Source organism: Sciurus vulgaris (assembly GCF_902686455.1).
Source record: "Sciurus vulgaris genome assembly, chromosome: 13".
In the NCBI taxonomy this organism is placed as follows: domain Eukaryota; kingdom Metazoa; phylum Chordata; class Mammalia; order Rodentia; family Sciuridae; genus Sciurus; species Sciurus vulgaris.
The window spans coordinates 86,350,800-86,373,087 of NC_136474.1; the positions used below are offsets into that span (position 1 = coordinate 86,350,800).

At 42.3% G+C, this 22,288-nt stretch overlaps 1 protein-coding gene across 1 annotated transcript; it reads left to right on the forward strand.

The window, feature by feature from the left end:
• Nucleotides 1-32: 32 nt before the first annotated feature.
• On the forward strand, nucleotides 33-22,005 carry SERPINB5 (serpin family B member 5). The gene is made up of 7 exons (XM_079109260.1): nucleotides 33-179; nucleotides 5,823-5,997; nucleotides 8,344-8,481; nucleotides 10,562-10,679; nucleotides 13,250-13,392; nucleotides 17,957-18,124; nucleotides 21,217-22,005. Exons 2-7 carry the CDS (start codon nucleotides 5,830-5,832, stop codon nucleotides 21,616-21,618), a joined length of 1,137 nt encoding a protein of 378 aa, XP_078965386.1. The 5' UTR covers nucleotides 33-179; nucleotides 5,823-5,829; the 3' UTR covers nucleotides 21,619-22,005.
• Nucleotides 22,006-22,288: the final 283 nt, after the last annotated feature.

A 22,288-nucleotide genomic window follows, 5' to 3' on the forward strand; every position in this document is an offset into this window, starting at 1 on the left:
AGCGCCGGGTGGGCGGGCCCAGGGCGCGGGCTGGGCGTGGTCGCGGTGGGAGAGGCGGGCGCGGCTCAGGTGAGCCGGGTCCTCCCGCCCGGCACAGCGCAGCTTGCACTTCCAGGCCTCCGAGCTCCGCGCTTGCCTTTTCCCTTGCCACTCATTTTCCAGCATAACTGTAACTCCAGGTAAGCAAAGTGGGGGCGCAGGGCTGTGATTTCCTCTTCTAGGACAGTTCGTTGAGTGGTATTGGAGCTGACTCCAGTCGGAGACCTATGTGGACCGGACGGGTTTCTTTGGTGGGTGGTCAGCTAGCTTCATCCCCCATATCTGCGACAGTTCCAGCTTCCAGCCCTTCGGGCGCCAGAAATGCCATGTAGGGTTTAAAATCGCCCGACACACGGTAAGGACGTGAAGAAATAACCTACGTGGAAGGCTTTGGTGGTGGTGGAGCGCCGCCGTGATTCACCAGGACATTCTCAGCCCTGCTTTGGAACTCCGGGTAAATTTTGCAATGCTCTTCTCAGAAAGGGCGTGGTTCTTAAAAGCCGGAGAAAGTTGAGAAGGTGTGGGTCCAGGTCCCCCTTCTGGTTGGCACTGTGGGGTCGAAATTCAGACTTTACTGATTACTGATTGTTCTTCCTAATGACATTTTAAGCATGATGTTGACGTTTATCTACTGGCAAATGCGTTGTTCTAGGCAGAAGGTGTTCTCCTTCTCTATTTCTGGGGTTTGGACTACTTTAAACAAAGCTGCACATTTCCAAAGTGGATTCGTGGACTTTTAATTGTTTTAAGTTGGACTGGCTTGTAGGTTTTTTTTTTTTTTTTTTTTTTTTCTTTTCCTCACGGGCTCTATTTTATTTTATTTTTTTATGGCTTAATGTAAGCTAATCACACTTAAAACCCGTTTAAGATGTCAAGTTGTTGCATAGACGTGTAACTGAATCCTCAGCACTAGAGGACTTGACATGTTTGTTGAGCCCTCTTGTTGCATAGATGAGGCTCACAGGGTAGAAGTGCCCGAAGTCACACAGCTTGTAGGTGGAATGGCTGAAAGATCCTGGATCCGGCCTTCCAACTTGCAGCTTAGGGATGTTCTGGATGCCCCACGCTGCTCTTAACATCTTTTGACTCCCTCCGTCTCCCAAGAGGTTTTCAATAAAAGTAGGTGGGTTCTGCACACCAGGCACCATCAATCAGTGCAAGCGTTTGATGGGCTCTTTGGTGGGTGGAGAGATGGGAGTCTGTCTGAGGAAAGGACTCTCCACAGAAAATGAGTCAGCAGCTTTATCTTTGCTTCCTAACGCCTTGAATTGGGCCACTTCAGTCCCTCTGGGTTGCAAATTGACTTTGGGGCTTGCAGTCTCAGCAGTTTGGGCCATTCTGGTGTGGCCCAGTTTGGCACTCATTTGTTGTTAGGTGGCATTGGGATGGTCTGTGGTCAAGGTCAGGCTTTTAAAGAAACAGGAGCAGATATGATGTTTCAGAATATCTAAGTCAAGTGGAGGCTCCTCTGCCATTGGACAGCAAAGCAGTGAACTGTATTACTCATGACTGCAGCGAACTTTTCTCCTACCAAGGCACTTTCCATATTCATTTACTCACTGAGTCACTTCATTTAATCCTCATAATATTCTTCCACCCTGAATAAGCTAAAAAGATTCTCATTTTCTTAACCTGGTACTGACTTTACTCCTAGAGTTGGAGTATTTAGAGAGGTTGTGTATTTAATCATCCCATTGTATATAATAGCAAGATTTCTCAAGGATTGGCTACACTCAAGGTCTAAGAAAGATTTTTCGACATATGGCTCCTTCTATAAATGAGGCAGGGAAGGTTAAAAGATACCACAGTACCTGGACAGAGTCAATGTTCAGTTTTTATAGAATGAAAAAACTCCGCACATAGCTCTGTGTGTGTGTGTTTGTGTACCTGAGTGCAGAACAGTTAGGTAGATGGTCTGGGAGTAGGATGAACCATAGTGTTCAAATAGGAGCGTGCTTGACAGTGAAGGGGCACTGTTCCTAATGCCAGCACAGCAGATGTGAACCAGATTGTCCCAGGCAAAGTGGAGTATAGAGTCACCCTATCCATAGGCCCTTTGTCTCACTCAAATGGCCTTGATGTCTTACAAACTTTATACCTGGGTCAATGACAAGCTAGAGGTCCAGAGAAGTGAGCACCCTCCCCATCTTCCTGCATGGGTCGCCATTCATTTGGGGCCCCTGATAGTCTCTGAGTTGCACCAGTTCTTTCTGGCCCATATCTTTGCATGGCTAAGTTCTAATTTACCTTTAGGACTGACTTTGAGTGTGACTCATATAGATGTCACTGTCTCTGAGGAGGTGACACTGAGATTTCCAGTATGGGTTTGTTGTTGCCGAGTGCTTCCATGGTAACTTGTGCTCCCTAGCGAAACCCTTAGCTTGCCCTAGCCCGTAGCCCGATGGAGGCAGGAGCCATGCTGTGCTCACCCCACCTCAGTGCTTGACCTGCCTATGAAATGGCAGCATTTTAATAGTAGGAGTCTGCAGTGTAAATGGCAGAAAGAACCAGAGCTCCTTCAAGTAAGAAAATCACTGGAGAAAAGCTTTATGTTGGTTTAAAAAAATACACGAGATATCTTAGGGGTCATTCAGGACACATGGGATTTTGGAACGTGAGAAACTTCTGAGAGAACAAATGTTAGCAAAGCCAGAATTACCAAGAAAGAAGGTGGTAAGGTGTGGTGGGAAGTACGAGGCTGGGAGGTAGAAGAAAAGTGTTCCAGGTCTGGTTTTGCCACTCGCTCCTGCGTGGGTGGCCTGGGAGAATCGCTTCATCTTCATCCTGCTTCACTTTCCTCAATTGCAAAATGAAGAGGCGGGGCCAGACTAGATCCCACTCCAAGATTTTGTTCCACTTTAAAGGTTTATGATTTTAGAACACCTCTGCAAAAAATTGCAAAAATAAGTTGCTTTAATATACATTCTTAAAACAACATTTGTTTTACTAATTAAATTAGTAAAACAATTTTACTAATTAAATTTCCATCCCACTAGTCTCTGGTTAACATAAAAGTGCCTCTCTGGGGATGTGGCTCAGTGGTGGAGTGCTTGCCTGGTATGCATGAGGTCCTAGGTTTGATCTCCAGCACGGCAAAAACAAAACAAAAAAGAAACAAACCAAAAAACCTTTAAAACTTTGAAGTGGCTGAAAGGTGTAGTGCTTTCTACATTGGAGTTATGAATACGCTTATCATTATTAATATCATTACAAGATTTTCATGAAAACAAATCTATCTCTGTAACAAGGTGATGATAATAAAATGGAAAAATATTGCAATGATTTTAATACTTTGAACACAAGCCCATTCGATGTGTAAATTCACTGGGTAGGAATTGCTAATCTCTATTTTTGTACCTATGATATTTTATAACATTTATCCAATGCAAAATGGTCTATGCAGGGGCTTGACACTATCCCGGAAGAACATTGCTAACACTGCTGAGGATTTGTGCTTTAATTGTCTTGCAACACAGTAGGGGCAGTTGGTTGTAGCCAAGTCATCTCTTGAGCTACCTCAGGTCAGCTTTATAGTATTTTAGGTTATTTGGGACTAAACACTGAACAACTGATCAGGTTTATCATGCAGTGTTTGATTGATTTCTTAATTGGTGGTTGTTTGCCACTATGGCCCTTTTCACATACATAACTTTTCTGATAGCTTTGACCAGCATCAACAAATACTGCTGTACTGGGACCTTAAATATTAAGGGCTGTATGCTCTTACTGGCATAGAGAATTTTCTGAGAAGGGATGCAGAAGGCATCAGGACAGGAAGGTGAACAGGTCTGGACTCATGCACTGAGCAACTCACTGAGCTCCCTCAGCTTACATTCTCTAACAGGGACCTAGATCTAAGTCTCACATTAAATATAGCATGTATTGTGTAATTAGTTGTAGTAAAAGCTGTATCATGGAGTCATTTAGGGTAAATGTATCTCAAAGTGTTACAATGAATGAATGATATATTAGTTGAACAAAATGGTAAAATGGATATTTCCTCACTTCTGGGCCACCTCCTGGATCCATTCCTAGTGTTTGCAGTCAAACTCCTTCAACAGATTAATGCAGGGTCTGCAGCACAGTTTTTGTGCCCAAAAGAAATCACTAAAATTCCAGTTGATTTTACCGACTATGCAAAATTATTACAATTGGTCTTCTTGCGGGGCGGGGGGGTGGTTAGTACACCCTTGCTAGGGAGAACTACTTGTGTTTGTTAAAACAGTTTGTATGTTTTCGTATTATTATCAATGTGATTAGGCTTTAAGTTGTGGAAACGTTGAAAAGTTTGCAGGGATCTAAATTTGGTGAAGAAATAACTCATCACTCCATGTACACATTGAATTTTAGTTGTAGATCAACTGAACATTTTCAGTGTTAAATTTGCTGCAAGAAGAAGCCAGACTTCCCGTTCTGAAAGTCTCTTGTACACATTCCCCAAACCTTTTGTGAAGAGTTCCTTTTAATTTTCCCAGTGGTGGGTGTGCTGGTTGAAACACTCCACAGTATTCCATTTTTGTCTCAGGACACACTGCTGGTCTCAGTACCACCTAATGCTGGTCAGCTTCCACTGGGTTGCGATGTCATCCGTAGGTCTGCCTCTATTCCGAGAGGAGAAGGAATGTGGTTGTGGGCTTTAGAGAAGAGCATGACACCCACCATGACTTTAAATCACCTGTGGTAGGTTTGCAGGGGGTGCGCTGGCCTGAGTGCACTGGCTCTACTTATCAGGGATGTAGGAGAAGGAGGAGGTCAGTGGTCAGGGGGAAATGACCAATGAGCGTGAGCATGAACGGGTTCAACAAGGCTGTATTTTTACTAATGAAATTGCTTCTCCAGACTCTGAGATGTAGACGTATTATATTTTTGGATTCATTCTATGCAGGCAATATGTCCCATCAAAGAATTCTGCAGAAATATTTGAAGATCAGGGGACCACTGCTTGATCTTATTCTCATGTCTTTGCGTTGTGAATTTCTGTTCAGGTATAAGTGTGCATTGCCATCCTGTGCATTTGACTAGCGGGTCTGCCAGCCCTGGCCACAGGAAGCCCTCTACTGAGTAGTGGAGATTTCTCCCAACTTCAGGACTCACGTACTACCTGAAGATGTTCAGTGCCATGTTTGCTCCCTGTGTCTGGGTGCATGTATGCCATCTTCCCTCTGTGTGTCTGTGTTTTTTCTCCTGTTCTTCTAAGGACACTGGTTATATGGGGTCACGGCTCACCTAATTCTAGTATGACCTCATCTTAACTAATTAAATTTGCAGAGACCCCATTTCCAAATAGGGTCACATTCACAGGCTAGGAATTAGGAGTTCCACATGTCTTTTAGGAGGAAACACTTATATTACTTAATAAAGATCAACTGAACCATGGCCAAACTGCTGCAATTTGTTTGCAATCTACAAAAAAGTCAATTTTGTATGACCTAACCAAAATCCTAATTGAAATCATGTGTGATAAATAAAACCAAGTGATTTTGATTGGTGCGGTCAACTGCTTTGACCACTAATGTGAGGAAACAGTGGCTTATAGGTTCCTGACCATGGCTGTGTGGCTGACAGGCCCGAATTTGGAGATTCTGGGCAGCGTGGCACACAATGAAGAACTCCTCATGCCTTCAGACTCTTCCCCACGATTTTCTTTCTGAATTTACTGAACTTTCCTTCTTCCTACCTAAAACCATTTTTTGAAAAAGAATTCTTACTGTGTTGGCAGAATGCAGTTGAGAACACTTTAAAAAAGCGTTGAAAATTCACCTTTCCTTTGTCTTTGATTCCAGGCCCAGGATGGATGCTTTGCGACTGGCAAATTCAGCGTTTGCTGTTGACCTGTTCAAACAACTGTGTGAAAAGGAGTCAGTGGGCAATGTGCTTTTCTCCCCAATCTGTCTCTCCACTTCTCTGTCACTTGCTCAAGTAGGCGCCAAAGGTGACACAGCAAATGAAATTGGGCAGGTAACCATCACCCCCAGACCCCACCTTGTTTTGACTTTAAGTGGGGATACAGTTATCAGAACCCATAGGCAGGAACTAGAGAAAGAAACAGACTTGTTTCTGAGTTGGTCATGGTGGAGTCCAACTGTCATTTCCAGATTCACTTAATCTATTTTTAAATGTGAAAGCTCATTTATGTGTCCTGCAGCCCGTGCTACAGCAGGCACCTGGTTGCAATGGAGAAACTGGGGATCTGCTAGGCAATCACAGGTTGCCATTTGCCGATGGCCTTCAACAAGTCACCTGACATCTTTCACCTGTCACATTGTAAATTGTATATTAAATGTTCCACTGAAAATACCCGGAGCTTAAAGAGTGTAAATTTACCCTCCATCCCCATCCTGTGCTCAGACAGAACAAAGCATTTTACCTTGGTGCAAAATTTATTTACAGCTTCTTGCTTTAGGATGCAAGTTCATTTGCATTCTGCACTAAAATGTATCCACACTTATTTTAATAGAGAAGTAACATTTAAAATTTTCTGCCTTCAAGTAGCATGGACAAATACAATGAATTGTGTTTATGTTTTGGAGTACTCCCTGGGGGCTTCCCATCCCATTTGAGAAGCATGAGATGTGTTTTACACACACACACACACACACACACACACACACACACACACACACATAGATGTTTTAATTTCTTTTTGACCATGATGGACTATCTAGCTTTGTAAGGTTCTTAGACCTTCAGATGAGATGATTTTCCCGATGGTTACATTTTTATGTCCTCGTGTGCTTGTGGACAGTAGGTGAGTGTCCTCCCAATTTCATTCCTTTAATATTACTAACGTTGACTGCTCTTGGATTAGCGGTCTTTCTTTCCAGGAATTTGTAAGCATTTAAAAAGGGAAGACCTTCTTGTATTCATAAATATCCTGGAATTATGACCCGCAAATATTATTTAGGTCAGGATGAAGAGTTTAGGCTTGAAACTGAGTGGGGCTTGGAGAAGAGATTTCGGTCCTGGGAAGAGGAGCTGCACCTTCTCATCTGAACTGCTCCTCCTACGTTTTCTACCCCAAGTCCTCTTCCTCATTTCCTTTCTCCCAATTGAGAAGGGCTGAAAAGACCACTTCCTGGTGGCAGGTCTGCTCCTCAACACCAATAAAGGAAGGCCTCGTACAGGCAGCTGGTCCCCAGCAGTAGTCACCGGGGGCCCTGTCATCTTCTGGCTTGTTCTCTTATCGTTAGGCATGAGAGCTTGCAGAACCTTGGACCAGCCAGTTTGGCCCTGCAGCGCTGAGGCTGTGTGACTCACTGGTGCCACATGCCCCATTTGGTGGTGTGACTTGAGGTGCGGTGTCAGAGCTGTGGAGGGAGGATAGACTCGTCCTAGCTGAAGTCACATTTTGCAGTGCCACAAAGCAGAAGAGATGCTTGGCGGTTGGTTGGGACAAAATATAAGTTAGGAAGAAAATAAAAGGATTTAAGCCCTTCAGATGACAGCATCTGAATTTTAAATGGCTTATAATACCACTGTAAGGATAACAGACAGTTTATATCCATATATTTTAGGTGTTTTAAATATAATACCTGTAGATCCTCAGAACTCAGAAAAATAGGCATTCTCAGTTGATTTTACAGAGGGGCCGGTGAGGATCTGAAGGCCTGGAGAAGATTGCCTTTCTTCTGGAGAAAGCTATCGGACTCTCGCTCTCCCAGGCAGCTAGAGTTCCAGGCAGCCCCCGGGGTTGTCAGAGCTGTGGGTCAGAAATCGTGCAGCAGCCCATTCAGCACTTGCTAAAGCGTCTAAGGGAGATGGGCTGAGGCTCCTGGCACCTCTGTCCCGGACTCTTACACCTGCCTGGTGTTTGTCTCTCATGGTGTGAATCCCTGTTTTGGTCTCTAAATTGGATAGAAATTATAACCCAGCTTCATTTTCCCCAGGGGGGAAATCCTTTTGTGTGAGCATTAAGTGGCGCCATTTTGAAGAAATGCCCACCTTTCCCCTGGCTCATTAAGAAGAGTATCTTTCTGATAGTGTTTCTCAAACAGGGACGGTTTTGCCCTCCCCTGCCCACCCTGGGGACATCTGACACTGGATGTTTCGGCTGTTAAGAATAGGAGGAGTGCTACTGGCATCTACTTGGTCAGGGATGCTGCTAAGCATTCCGCCACATCCAGAACAGGCCTTCCCAGCAAAGAAGTGCCCAGCCCCAAAGGTCCGCAGTGCTGAGGCCAGGCTTTGCTTTATGGGAGCACTGAAGCAGAGGTGCTCTGTGTGCTGCGGTGGCTGTCCTCCCCTGCTGTCCACTTCAGCAGAAAGAGGAAATGCTTTTTGCTAATGGGCTTCTTCTCTTACCAGGTCCTTCATCTTGAAAATGTCAAAGATGTGCCCTTTGGATTTCAAACAGTCACCTCGGATGTCAATAAACTTAGTTCCTTCTACTCTTTGAAACTAATCAAGAGGCTCTATGTAGACAAATCACTGAACCCTTCTACAGTAAGTCGTTTAAAGCAATTAGCAAAGTGTAACTTTCCCCCCAGGGATAGCATTTGACCTTGCAACATTTCGAGGATGTTCTTTTTTGATCTAAGCCTTCTTAAGATTAATCAGTCCCCCTGGAGAGGTTGAATGTTGTGGAATTCAACAGCAGTCACACCTTCTAGCTTCAAGTGGAGACAGCTTGTGGGCTTCCCTTTTCCCTTTCAAACACTCATACCTCCTATGCTTCCTTCCAGCTTCCTTTCTGAGTGAGTGGGGTATCCAGCCACCTAAAAAATGTATCCCTGGAGACAAGGAGTGAAAAAACTCATGAGTTAATCTTTTTCCTCTTTAAACAGCAGAGCATATGGCCGGACAGTGTTTTAAGCTCCCCATCTCATTTGTGCACAGAATGTTCTCTTGATGTTCCTCAAAATCAATACAAAGAATAAACTGGAAACTAGCCCTTTTCCTCAGTCACAAATTGGTTTTGTTTACTAAGCTGGTCAGGTGCGTTTCTAAACAAGGCAGCTCTGGTTATTTAAGTTCAGCTATTTCTTGAAGCAATTCTGTAAGAACATTTTGATTCTTAATCCCAGGGTGTATCGTAATGTTTTCAAGTCTATCTGAAACACATAGCCAACAGTCTAGACTACAGGGAGATTCCCCCTCTACTTTAGTAAGAAAGAGTTGATTCAGTTTTTGTTTGGATGGTCAGAATTTCAAACTTTCTAAATCTAAAAGCTAGACCTCCAGCAAAGCATTTTGTCATTATATTACACCTTTCTGCATTAAGTATTTGTTTTGTTGAGACCCTTTGAGGACACATAAGTGGCTAGTTATTGTTGTGAGTTTATTCTTGGTCTTTGAAGACACAGACACGCAACCATTTTTGTTCTAAAAATCATCTGGGAAATTAAACAAAATTGAGATGTGAGTTGGAGCTGGGTATGGAAAAACTTTCAAAGCCCCCAGGTGGTCCTTAAGGAGATTCTCAATGCATCTTTGTTGCAGAGAGGATAAAGGAGGGCCTTCATCTTGCTGAGGCTTTTTGATGCTCTTAGTTGGCGCCTGCTGACTCAGACAAGGCTGAGTTGCAGTTATCTGAAGCTAACTCGACTGGCTAAGGCCTTAGCTGCTCTGAAGAAGTGCAAGGAGCCCAGTGCTTAGAAGTGAAGGGATGTGACATTCAAGTTATTTTCAGTTTGGTTTAACCTTCATTCAACATTTGGAATTTTAACCGAACTAGGAGTTGCAAGGTCTTTTTTTTTTAAATTTAATTTTTATATATTTTTAGGTTGTTTTCTGTTGCTTTTCTAGGCTCAGAGCACCTGCAGATTTCTAGTTAAATAGTAAAACAGATGTGATCTGAGGAGGGCTATTCTGCACCAGAACTACCTGGGTGTTTGTCAGAAGTCATATTCTTGTCCTCCATGTCTTGAACCAAGATCAATGGTGATGGGATTTAGGGTTTTGCATTTTAAACGAGCACTAAAGTTAGAGCCAATGCTGTGCTCTCTATAGCATTATGTTTCAAATTTTAACATGCAGATGAAATGCCTGGGAGTCTTGTTAAAATGCACCCCTCTGAGTCAGTAGGCCTAAGGTCGGGCCCAAGATCCTCGATTCCTAACAAGGTGCCACTTGATGCTGTGGCTCCTGATCCTTGAACCATGTTCTGAGAGTCAAAGATCTTTAGCATATCTATTTCAGGGAGGATAAGGATTTTCTGCTCATAGTTCTCTTTTCTGTATTTTCTCTATGATATAATACATAGTTTTAATGTTTCTGAAATTGGAACTTATTTTGTAATTGTGTATATTTAAAATAGTGTTTCTTTTGGTTTCTTGGAAGCAGATACTAAATTGATGGATGCATTTAATAATTGATATTGTCTTATAATTCAATGAATGAAAGTTAATGCAAAGAAAATGCACTGACTTCTATATGAGGTTTTAATTCATTTAGTGTTACCAAATTTGAAAGTGTACCCACGGTAATGTATTTAAGAATCCTTTTGTTAGAACTGTGTAACAACATAATAGCTTGATTACAGATTTTAAGTACTTTGTGAATCTACAAACTGGATGTTTTTCAGGAGTTCATCAGCTCTACAAAGAGACCGTATGCAAAAGAATTGGAAACCGTGGACTTCAAGGATAAACTAGAAGAAACGAAAGGTCAGATCAACAGCTCCATTAAGGATCTCACAGACGGCAAGTACCCTCTACTTGTTCTGCTATAAGTGGCTGAATAAACAGACCTTCCCTTCTCATGAATCCTTGCGCCAAGCATAAAAATCGAGCATCTGGAGGATTCCTTGGATGTTTTTATCCAGGTTGGATTTTGCCCATCAAGCATGTCAACAAGTTGCCTTTCTAGGAATTTCTTGTATCTCATCGCTTGGCAGAAATTAGTGGTGTTTGTGTGCTGGTCCACTTTGCCTTGCCCTCTGACAAGTGCCTCATGCCGGGTGGAGCCACAGTGTGCCTCTGACAGAGTGGGGCTTTGGGCAAATCACGAGTCCAGCTTTAAAGTCTGGAAATGGAAGGATTGGTATAATTTGATGATCCTTGATATCACTTCTGGCTCAAAAATTCTACACATTTATTAAGGAGGACAAAAGGTCTCATTACGTATAAACACAGGAAGACAAAATGAGAAAACAAATGCAGTGGAAGCTCGTCCTGAGTCTCACAGTCCTTATGCTGCTTTTTGACAGTCCTGTGTCCCTTGGTAGCACCTGCCCTGCTGCCTCTGCCCAGTGCTTTCCAGGCTTCTCTCTGCCTCAACCCCACCGCCCTCCATTAAACCTCCCTTAGAGTTGCCTTCCTTGATGGAAGAAGTTGGAACTGAGATGACTTGAATTGCAAGCCAATGGCTATGTCTCCTTTTCCAGAGGCTTTAGTTATAGCATGAGCATACGGAGGGAAGCCCAAGGCAGCTCCGGCTGGTATGGAAGGATACACTTCCCAGGGAGGGAGACACACTTCCTGTGAGAATGAGCAGAGCCCAGAGCACTCTGGCCTCTGTGCTAACACATGATTAATGAGGTCCACCTGGAAGGACACAAAATCCACAGGAACTCTGAAGTCATTTAGGACCTAGGTTCAAATCCAGCCACTGCTGCTTATCAACCATGGTATCTGGACAAGGAACCTCAATTTTTAGAACTGTAAAATGGGGGCATGTGCTATTTAAGTTTTATGTGGTTGTTTTGAGAATCAAGTTAGATAATATCTACCAACAAATGGTAGACTTAGATATATACACGTGTGCACACACGCAAACCTACGCACTTACCTGTCTACCTATATTTACATTATTGAAATACAATTTCTTGGGTTCTTCTGTAGAGAGAAACTCTGGTGTACATAATGCTAGGTTAAGCTTTTCTTTAAAAATTATAAACAAAAAGCAGCTCCTGCTTAAATTGCTGTGTTATAGCTTTGCTTCTAGAATTCCTAAGCAATTGTATTTTCTCTTAGACTTTTTTTTTTTTTTTTTTTTGTTTTTAGTTGTAGGTGGGCACAGTACCTTTATTTTATTTTCATGTGGTGCTGAGAATAGAACCCAGGGCCTCATGCTTGCTAGGCAAGCGCTCTACCACTGAGCCACAACCCCAGCCCCTCTCTCAGACTTTTTAAAAAAAATTTTTTTTAGTTGTCAATGGACCTTTATTTCACTTAATTATATGTGGTACTGAGAATCAAACCCAGTATGTCACACATGCTAGGCAAGCACTCCACCACTGAGCTACAACCCCAGCCCCAGACTTTTGTTTTAAAATCTCAGTGCATTTAGGGTTTTTGACTGGAGAAGGTAGTTGCATGAAAAGACTTCTGAATTTGGAAATGGAGGCTCAGGAATTAAATTGAAGCTTTGCCACTTACTGGATTAAAAACTTCTTCATTCTTCATTTCTTCAATAAAACTATTACATATTCAACACACATATCTGGCAGGAACAGATACATAATTCACAGAGTCAGTGAGAAAATGAAAAGGCAGGATTTCAATAAAACTCTTTACTGAAAATTTTATTAAAAATTTTAAGAATGCGATAGCAGAACATTAAACCAAGGTCCTGTGTACATGGTCCAAACCCAGGAAGTGGGAGCCAAGAATTGATGTGAAAATCAGAGATTAGGTAAATGAAAACTAGTAAAAATGTCAAGTGCTATTCAAATATAAGAATTTCTTTGTATAAAGGGATTATCACTGTTGTATTGTTTGTCTGTTGAGAATTTAAGGGCCATAATAATTGCAGTTGTGTTTGAGGTTCTGGTGATCATAGCTGACCCTGGGACAGATAACCTGCCTGCAAGGAGTAAAAGGAGTGGAGAGGGATAGGGTGAAGGGAAGTGCCTGTCTTGGCATCAAGCTTTTCAGCTGAGTGAACTAGGACAGCCCCTTGGCCTCTCTGAGTCTAATTTCCTCAATTTTAAAATGAAGATGATCTTTGTCTTCTAGGGACATTGTGAAAAAAGTAAGATAATATATGTGAAAATGCTGGGCACAGGGCCAGGCATAAAGCAAGGGACATTTTGCCCAGGAGCACAAGCTTAGAGTCAGGAAATCTGACTTCCAATCCTAGGTTTCTTCAGTAAGTCTGGTGGCAAGATGGAAGGTGAGAAAAGATTCCTGAAATGAGATGACTGGGCTACCAGGCCTTACCTGGTGCCCATCCAGCAAGCGGTAAATCCCCAGTGAATGAACGTGCTTGTGTGTAGCAGATGTGGTTGGAAGGATAACTGCTGTTTGTGGTTTTCTAAAATTGTTTGCAGGTCACTTTGAGAATATTTTGTCTGACAACAGTGTAAATGACCAGACCAAAATCCTCGTGGTCAATGCTGCCTACTTTGTTGGAAAATGGATGAAGAAATTCCCTGAATCAGAAACAAAAGAATGCCCTTTCAGAGTCAGCAAGGTATGTGGCCACATGTGATGGTCGAGGGGTCCTACTACAGATCCTGCCCATTGTGGCAAGGCAGGGGTGTGTGTGTGGCAGGGAGGTTTCCGGAATTCATTCCACCGAGGAAAATGAGGGCACAGGGGTCTTCAGCAAGAGAAGAAAAGGAATGAGAAGAAAACAAGCACCCTAAACCCTTCTATCAGAAGCCTTTGGATTATTGTGAGGCCCAGATCACTTAGGAATCATTTCCTGATTGACTAACTTCTCTGTGATTTCAACTTATTACTGATTGATAGTGAAGTCCATAATATGAGTATTAAATTAATTAATTAATTTCAGTGCTGGGGGTGGAACCCAGGGCCTCACAAATGCTAGGCAAGCTATCACTGAGCCCCAGCCCCAGCCCAATTTGGATTTTTTTTTTTTTTTTTTTTTTGGTACCCACGGGGGGATTGAACTCAGAGGCACTTGACCACTGAGCCCCAGCCCCAGCCCTATTTTGTATTTAGAGACAAGGTGTCACTGCTTAGCACCTCACTTTTGCTGAGGCTGACTTTTAACTTGCGATCCTCTTGCCTCAGCCTCCTGAACCGCTGGGATTACAGGTGTGTGCTACTGTGCCCGGCCATTTTGGATATTTTAATGTGTAATTAAAAGATGCTTTGAAACACTTTCTTGGCTCCCAAGAAGAAAGAACAGCTTACCCATCTGCACCCCTAGGAGTTGTTATAGGGAAGGGTTAGAAGCCTGTTTTGCAGGGCGGTTTCATTAGTCCTGGTGGTGACTATGTCAAAGATAACTAACTCATAGACATAGGTGAAGTGCCTCTTTTGTAAAAGAAACCAAACAACTGAGACAGGAAAATCGACCCGTTTTATGGGAGAGCCTAGGGCAACACAGGGATCCATGTGAAGATGTGGTTTGGTCTCCTTTTGTGGGAGGTGAGTAGCGTGAAGAACTCAGACCTGCAGCAACGTTTGAGTTGCGACCATACTTGAAGGGTACTTACTCACCTGATGCACCTACGCATCAATTCTAACCTCTCCCTGAGCCACAAGTGCCTGGCGCCAGTCATTTGCTTTTGCTTAATAAGCAGCCCCTTAATGCTGGACCTTGAGAGGGAAGCCTAGGATACAAGCTAGTGGGCCTGGCTTCCATGGCTCTTGCTTTTTTCCGTGGGTTTTAGACACACATTGCGCACTCTCAAGGGTACTTTTCCAGTAAAATCTAACAGTTTCCTTGCTTAGACCCTCCACTGGTGTGTGGGCTTTATCATGGCAGATGCCATGGCTTTTATGTCTCACTGTCTGTTGTTCCTGGCAGATTCTAACATTCCATTAGGTTCTCTGCAAATTTGTCGAATGAATAACCAGTCAATTCCCCAAACTCAGTTTAAAGTGCTGGGAACTGAACCCAAGGCCTCATGCACGGTAGACAAGAGCTCTACCACTGAGCTCCAGCTCCAGCCCCTCAGGTTAAACCGTCAATATCAGACAACGCCTCATTGACTTTTTACCAGAAGAGGCCAGTCACCACTGTTTTTGCTCTTTACCTACTCAAAATATCAAGGGGGGGGGGGGCGGCAGGAGGTCCTCCTTCCACTTCTTCTTCTTGAGTTTAGCTTCCCAACTGCAGCGGTCTTCTTAAAGCTGGCTGCTAGGGACAGGACTGACTGCTCCAGAGGACACATGGGACTCTTCAGATTCTGAATTTTTCACATACATTTTCTTGAGTTTTAAGCATGTCTTTGCAGCTTCTTGGTGTTGTCTTTGCTTTGGAGCTGAAGTGGGATGTGATTTCACTGTCTGTACTGAGTCATGAGGAGTGTGGTCCATGCCAGTTGTCCTATCCTGGAGCCAGCCTCCTCTGACTCATTTGATTGGTGATTGGTTCTTCTCCATAGGAAGGGCCGGCAAGGGGTCCCTAGGCATGTCAAAGTGAAAACTAAAACATGTTTTAATGGCATTACTCATTAAGGTTCCAGGGGCACACACAAAATTCATATATGTTTCATATGCATCTTGTGCACACAGTATGAAGGTAATTTTATGTAGCTATTTTAGTGCCCTGTGGTTTTTTAAATTAATTTAAAAATTTTGTTCTGATTAGTTGTACATGACAGTAGAATGCATGTATACATTTTGCTAAATCATACATAAATGAAGTGTAATCTCTCATTTTTCTGATTATACATATTGTAGGATCACATCGGTCATACAGTCATACGTACATGAAGTAATAATATCTGTTTCACTCCACTATCCTTCCTACCCCTGAACCCCTTCTCCTCCCTTCACTCCCCTCAATCTAACGTAGTGCCCTGTGTTTTGACTGCAACATGAGACCATGTGTGTAATTTTCGTGCTAGTATAGTTTTCATATAGGCATGCTGTTGGTGCTCAAAACGTTTTGGAGTTGGAGCATTTTGGATTTTTGGATTTTCAGGCTTGGGATGCTTAATCTGTATTTATATTGTATTTTCTGGGCTAGTCTTTATTTAGTCCTGTTTTCAAAATATGTCTCAATGTGTGTTTCAGAAAATGGGATTATTGTGCCAAAATTCAGTGCTGACAAGTGAAATTGATGACAGCTTTTGGAGAATACAACTCTGTGCACATTCAGTAACTGTTAGCAGTCTAGCCTGATGGAAATTTTTAGACAAATCTGTGTCTTCTTTAAAAAATAAATGGAAGAATTATCAGTTAATTTTTAAAGCAACTTGTTTTCCTGTCATAATTCTCTTTCTGGTTATACTTAGCATTGAAGTCTTTGATCATCCATCAATCAAATATTTAGTAAACAGGGTACTATATGGTGGGATATCCCAAGACCAAGATGTGGTTTCTGCCGTGACTATATTCTAATTGGGGTGGGAGGTGAAAAGATGGCCATCAAATACTCCTAGCACTGTGGCAAGTGCTTAGATAGAGGTCTGTACAAAAAGCAAAATAAGTAAGGCAGGGATGTGCTTGAGAGTGGTGTTGGGTAAGGTGCAGCTTACTGTTTGAAAAATCCCAGAGAGGTAAAGGATGGACATGAAGCTTGAAGTCTAGTCTTCCCCTAAAGAGATTCCGTTAACAGGAAAATATTCCATGGGAGGTACATATGAAGATGTTCAGTTACCCTAAATTACTATCAGTCTCTTGCTTCTTAGTATGAATTAGTTTTTCTTCAGAAATCAGTTCCCTCTGTTGCAGAGGCAGGAGATCAGATGTTAAGGGAGCCGAGAGAGGGAAAGGTCTGGGTGGTCCCTGGAGAAAAGGCCTGAGTGATAAGGCCCTTTCCTGTCCCTGTTACAAGAGGAGGGTGGAGTGTGCAGAAGCTGGAGGAGACTTTCAGAAAAAAAAAAAAAATTCTCATTTTTAAAATCATAAAATATTTCAAGCACACAAAAATTATAGTGAATAATAAAAGAAAGGCCAATGAACTTACCAACCAACTTCATGAACTTAACATTTTGCCTTACTTATTTTAGATAGTTTAACAAAACTAATGTCACAACAGCTGGGCTGCTGTGTGCGTCCCCCCACCTCCCGCCCCATGTTCTCTTCTCTTCCTCCATCCCCAGCCATAACCACTATTCTGAATTTCCCAATCTCCTCATTCCACTGACGAGGAAATTGAGGCTTACGCTGAGAGACTTGCTCTAGGTTGTAGCATCTGCTTGTGTCACATTTGGGACCAAGACCTGGGCTTCATATCTCCAGTCCAGGCTTTCCGTCTGCTCAGATCTGAGTAGGTGCAGGACAGGGAGGAGGGGGTCTCAAAGATGAACAGAGAGGGCAAATCCAATGCAATTTTGTCTTTCCATTATGCTACATCTTTTTTAATTATGTATTTTTTGGGGGGAGTACCAGGGATTGAACTCAGGGGCATTCAACCACTGAGCCACATCCCCAGCCCTATTTTGTATTTTTATTGAGAGACAGGTTCTCACTAAGTTGTTTAGTGCCTCACTTTTGCTGAGGCTGACTTTGAACTTGTGATTCTCTTGCCTCAGCTTTCCAAGCTTCCGGGAATCCAGGCATGCGCCACCATGCCTGGTCTCGATTAGGTATTTTAAGGAAGCACTCTGTAAGTGGATATGTGGCTTTGCAAGTAGAATTTACTTTCAATCAGCTCCACCAAGACTTTGTTTAAAGATCTTAAAAATCATAGGTGTCTATAGAGACGAACTTAAACTTTTCATATATTTTCAGTCAAACTGTCTTACTGCTCATATTTTATGTATGTGAATACAGTATTATATATTTATAGTTCATATAATGTGTAGTATGTGGAATTATAAAGGACATGAATAATTTTTGAAAGGAGTTTATAAACTCAACACAGATCACTGCTTGATGGTTTCAGTGCAGAATGAATCAGATCCCAGTGGCTGAATCATGAGCCATATGATCTGAAACCATATGAACAAATTTGTGTGTATATATATATATATATATATATAACTATATTTATGTATATATGTGTGTGTATGTGTAAGTGTGCATTTACGTTTTTGTGTATGTATGGCGTCTATATATTTGTGCTTAAACGTAATTGAAAGTAATCTGTCCCAACTTGTCTCCTTCCATAGACAGACACCAAACCAGTGCAGATGATGAACATGGAGGCCACGTTCTGTATGGGCAACATCGATGACATCAACTGCAAGGTCATAGAGCTTCCTTTTCAAAATAAGCACCTCAGCATGCTCATCCTGCTACCCAAGGATGTGGAGGATGAGTCCACCGGCTTGGAGAAGGTGAGGAGGAGGCAGGGCTTAGTAGGAGGCAGGAGCCCCTACCATGGCAAAGAGGTGCCCGGACCGTGCTGTGCAGGGCTGTGGAAGCCCACGGCAACCCTGCCTCACGCGCCACCTGGCTCAGTCACCTCCAAGGGCTTCTGGGCCCTTTCCTCTTTCATATGAAAAAAAAAAACCAACATCTATTTGCCACTGACGATATGCTGGGAATGATGCTTCATTCCCCAAGTGCATTATCTCATTTAATCCTTCCAGCAGTCCTGTGGTTAGAAACAATGGGGAAACCGAGGCACAGAGGGTAGGTACCCAGCCCATGGTCACATAATAGGCAATGATATGTGGACCCAGGATCTGAGCCTGGGAGATTGGAGGTACATTCTCCACTCTCATCTCAGCAGGAGTACCCCAAATTGCTATGGTCTGCACAGACCACTGTCCTGAGAACAAAAGCTTCATTTGTTTATTTATTAGCACACTATTTTAGGTTTACAGAAAAGTGAGTGGAAAGTACCACGGCTTCCCATATAGTCTTACTCTCTTTCCCAATCCTATAATTTCTCCAGTTATTAGCATCTTGTACTAGTGTGGTACTTATGTTACAGTTGATGAGGAGTACTGAAACTTTTTTTTGAAATTTTATATATTTTTTATTTTATTTCATTTTTTGGTGCATTATGATTATACATAACAGTGGGATTCTTTATGTGATATTCATACATGCACATAACAATTTGATCAAATCTCATTCCTTTGATCAAATCTCAGTACCTTTCCTTTGATACACTATTATTGTATTGATACATTGTTATTAAAGTCCACAGCTTACCTTAGGGTTCTCTCTGTGTAGTAAAATTGTTTGTTATATATATAATGCACATGAGATTTTATTATGCTTCAAATGTTTGTATTATGCAGGTTATTATATTCTTATGTTATTTTATAATATAAAAGGCATACTTACATATATATATAAATGTATTTTTATATGATACCAATTATAGTATTATTACATTTATACAGATTGTTTTAGTCACATGATTAAATGAAAGTGGTGGTTTTATCTGCTTGTGAATGAGTTTTAACTCCCCTGGGCTCTCCGCCTCTACCCAGCTGCGTTCCCTCCGTGGCCTCCCCTCCTGGCTTCCTTTCTAGCTTCTCCTCCACCTGGGCCTCAGCCCTTAGCCAGGAAGGAAGAGGGGGCTCAAGAGCAGAGATTGAGTATGTTCCCAGTTAGGCCTTGGGTACTGCCTGACTTGCAAGGGCAGTGTAACCCAGTCCCCCTCTTACCTGTCACGTCTGTCCCCATCCTTTTATAACTGGAATGAGTTCCTGTCCTTGTTCTTCTTTGATGTATTATTCTCCCTCTTTTTTTATTCTGTATTTCATGTCTTGATCTTTCAGCTATGATTCAATTGTCTTGGATTTTACCTTACTTAAAATACTCTCATAAACGTGTCAATATATTTCTTCTTAAAGAAATAGAACACAAGGAAACGGTCTTTTGAGTCTCAGGAAGGAATAGTTGAGGATACCTGCTGTATGAATTTGTAATGGCTGCCCTCATACAGAGCCACACACTGGTGGCTTCAACAACAGATGTTTATTTTCTCCCCGTTCCAGAGGCCACAGTCCTAGGATTGGGGTGTCAGCTGGTTGTTCCTTCTGAGGGCTGTTGGGGAGAGTGGGCTCGTGCTTCTCGCCTGGCTCCTAGTGGTTGCTGGCCACCTTTGCTGTCCTTTGGCTTGTGGACACTCCACACTGATGTCTTCCTTCACCTACACATAGCTTTCTCCCTGTGTGTATCTACCACTGTCCAATTTCTTACTTTTTATAAGGACCTCAGTCAGATTAGAGCACCTTAATGGCCTCATTTTAGCTAATTACATCTGCAGTTGACCTTATTTCCAAATAATATCATATTTCTGAGGTACTTCCTTTAGGACTTCAGCATATGGACTGGGTGGCACCATTCAACCCTTAATGCATATACAGCGGAGGCAGGTTTTTTTCTCCTCCAAAGTGGCCTTTTTGAGTGACAGACGGGTTTTCTCCTGTCACTCCAAAAACTCTACCTACTTCTGACAGTCTTTTGCTCCTAATAAAATGTCCTATATGAGAGAGTATTCTTGAAAAGTAATCATGATAACTGAGACAGACATCACTACCCTATGTGCATGTATGATTACACAAATGGTGTGAATCTACATCACGTGCAACCAGAGAAACAAAAAGTTGTACCCCGTTTGTGTGCAATGAATCAAAGTGCAGTCTGTAAAAATAAAAATAAAAAAGGGGAAAAAAGACACGTAATCCTAACAGATTAGCAAGAGAATGCAGTAGTTCCTTCCCCTAGAAAAACACCACACTCTGTGACCCTGCCCTTTCCTTGGTGTTTGTAGGCTCCACAGGAGTCGTGGTAGTGCAGTGTCGCCCTTGCAGTCAGGAAATCGTCACTTTTGTTTCTCATTTAACCCGTGGGAAGGTTGGAGGGACGGGGCAATTCCAGGTTTGCTCCGTGAGAGATTTCTATGACTGAACCACTTCATACTGCATTCCATGGCTCACTTTTAAACCGCCTGAAATGGACACTTTCACCACCCACAACTTGAAGGATGACTCAGACAGTTCAAGTTCCAATTTTAAACAGTAACTTTACCTTCAATTTGAGTTGTTAAATTTGATGCCAGGCCCAGCCCATGAATATTCTAGATTTCCTCGTAGAGAAAGGATAATCATAATCCAGGAAATATGTATAAAGATCTTCCTAATTTTGTATTCATTTCACTCCTGTGTTTGCAGCATCTGTTTTCTGTAAAGCTACTCTGTAACTTGAAACAAACCAATGAAACCATGCTCTCCTGAGCTCCCGTGCAAAGGGAGCCCTGTTGGAGGGAGGGAGGTGAACACAGCCCGTGGTGGGTAGGTTTTACAGGAGACACTAGTTACTACCAGAAGTGCTTCGCCATCTTTGATGATGCTCCACCTACACTGCTTCAGAATCCGACTGACAAGGATTCTTTGTTTTCCATCATGCAAGATCTCTTCTACTGGGAGATAAATAAAACTAATTCCCTTTCCTTTCTGTCCTTCAGATTGAAAAACAACTCAACTCAGAGACGCTGTTGCAATGGACCAATCCCAGCACCATGGCTAATGCCAAAGTCAAACTCTCCCTTCCAAAGTTTAAGGTGGAAAAGATTATTGATCCCAAGGCTAGTCTGGAAAACCTAGGGCTGAAAAATATCTTTAACGAAAATACATCTGATTTCTCTGGAATGTCAGAGACCAAGGGAGTGGCCCTATCGAATGTCATTCACAGAGCGTGCTTAGAAATAACCGAAGATGGTGGGGAGTCCATAGAGGTGCCAGGATCCCGGATCCTGCAACACAAGGATGAATTCAATGCCGACCACCCATTTATTTACATCATCAGGCACAACAAAACTCGAAACATCATTTTCTTTGGCAAGTTCTGTTCTCCTGAAGTGGCTTAGCCCAAGTTAAGACCCATCTGACTTGTCTCTGGATGCAGGTTTCTGTAAGCTCTGTATCCAGAGATTCATTTCCTAAAAACAATAAATTGTTACTGTTGTTAGAACAGGAAGCAGTCCTCACACTAGCAGGCCCTTCTTTTCTAATTCTTTTGTTTCCTTTTTTCCCCATAAAAGAAAATTACATATGCTTTTAATGAAAAGGAATCGCTGTAGAGAAAAAATATGTATTCATTATTTGTCAGATTGTCCAGGGTTATGAGAGACATACAGTGTTCCACACAGAAATTCCTATAAGGAAGGTCTGGAGGATCTTATTCCCAGAACTTTACCTTTCTTCACGGGGAAAGAGAATATTCTAGATACTTTCACTTCCTGGAAGTCTAAAACTATGGGCACCTGTTTTCTCTGTTTTAGGTTCAGAAGTCCTTATGTTAAGCCTTGGGAGATACATATATTTTCAAACTCTGAATGTTTGGGATTTTTGAAAGATATTATATTGCACATATGGCCTAGTACTTTTGGTATGTTATGGAACTCCATAAACAGGGTCTGGAACAACACCCTATAAATCAACACCCTAGTATTATTTCTGCAACAAAATATGAAATATTCACATAAAATAGACAAATCAAGACTCTAGTCCATCAGTGGTCAAATTTTGCTGACAAAT

Bases quoted from the DNA above. Each gene is read 5' to 3' on its own strand.
- SERPINB5 (XM_079109260.1), top strand. From the start codon at position 5,830: ATGGATGCTTTGCGACTGGCAAATTCAGCGTTTGCTGTTGACCTGTTC. The intron at 8,482-10,561 runs GTAAGTCGTTTA...GATGTTTTTCAG, and splicing joins AATCACTGAACCCTTCTACA to GAGTTCATCAGCTCTACAAA. The intron at 10,680-13,249 runs GCAAGTACCCTC...AATTGTTTGCAG, and splicing joins CATTAAGGATCTCACAGACG to GTCACTTTGAGAATATTTTG.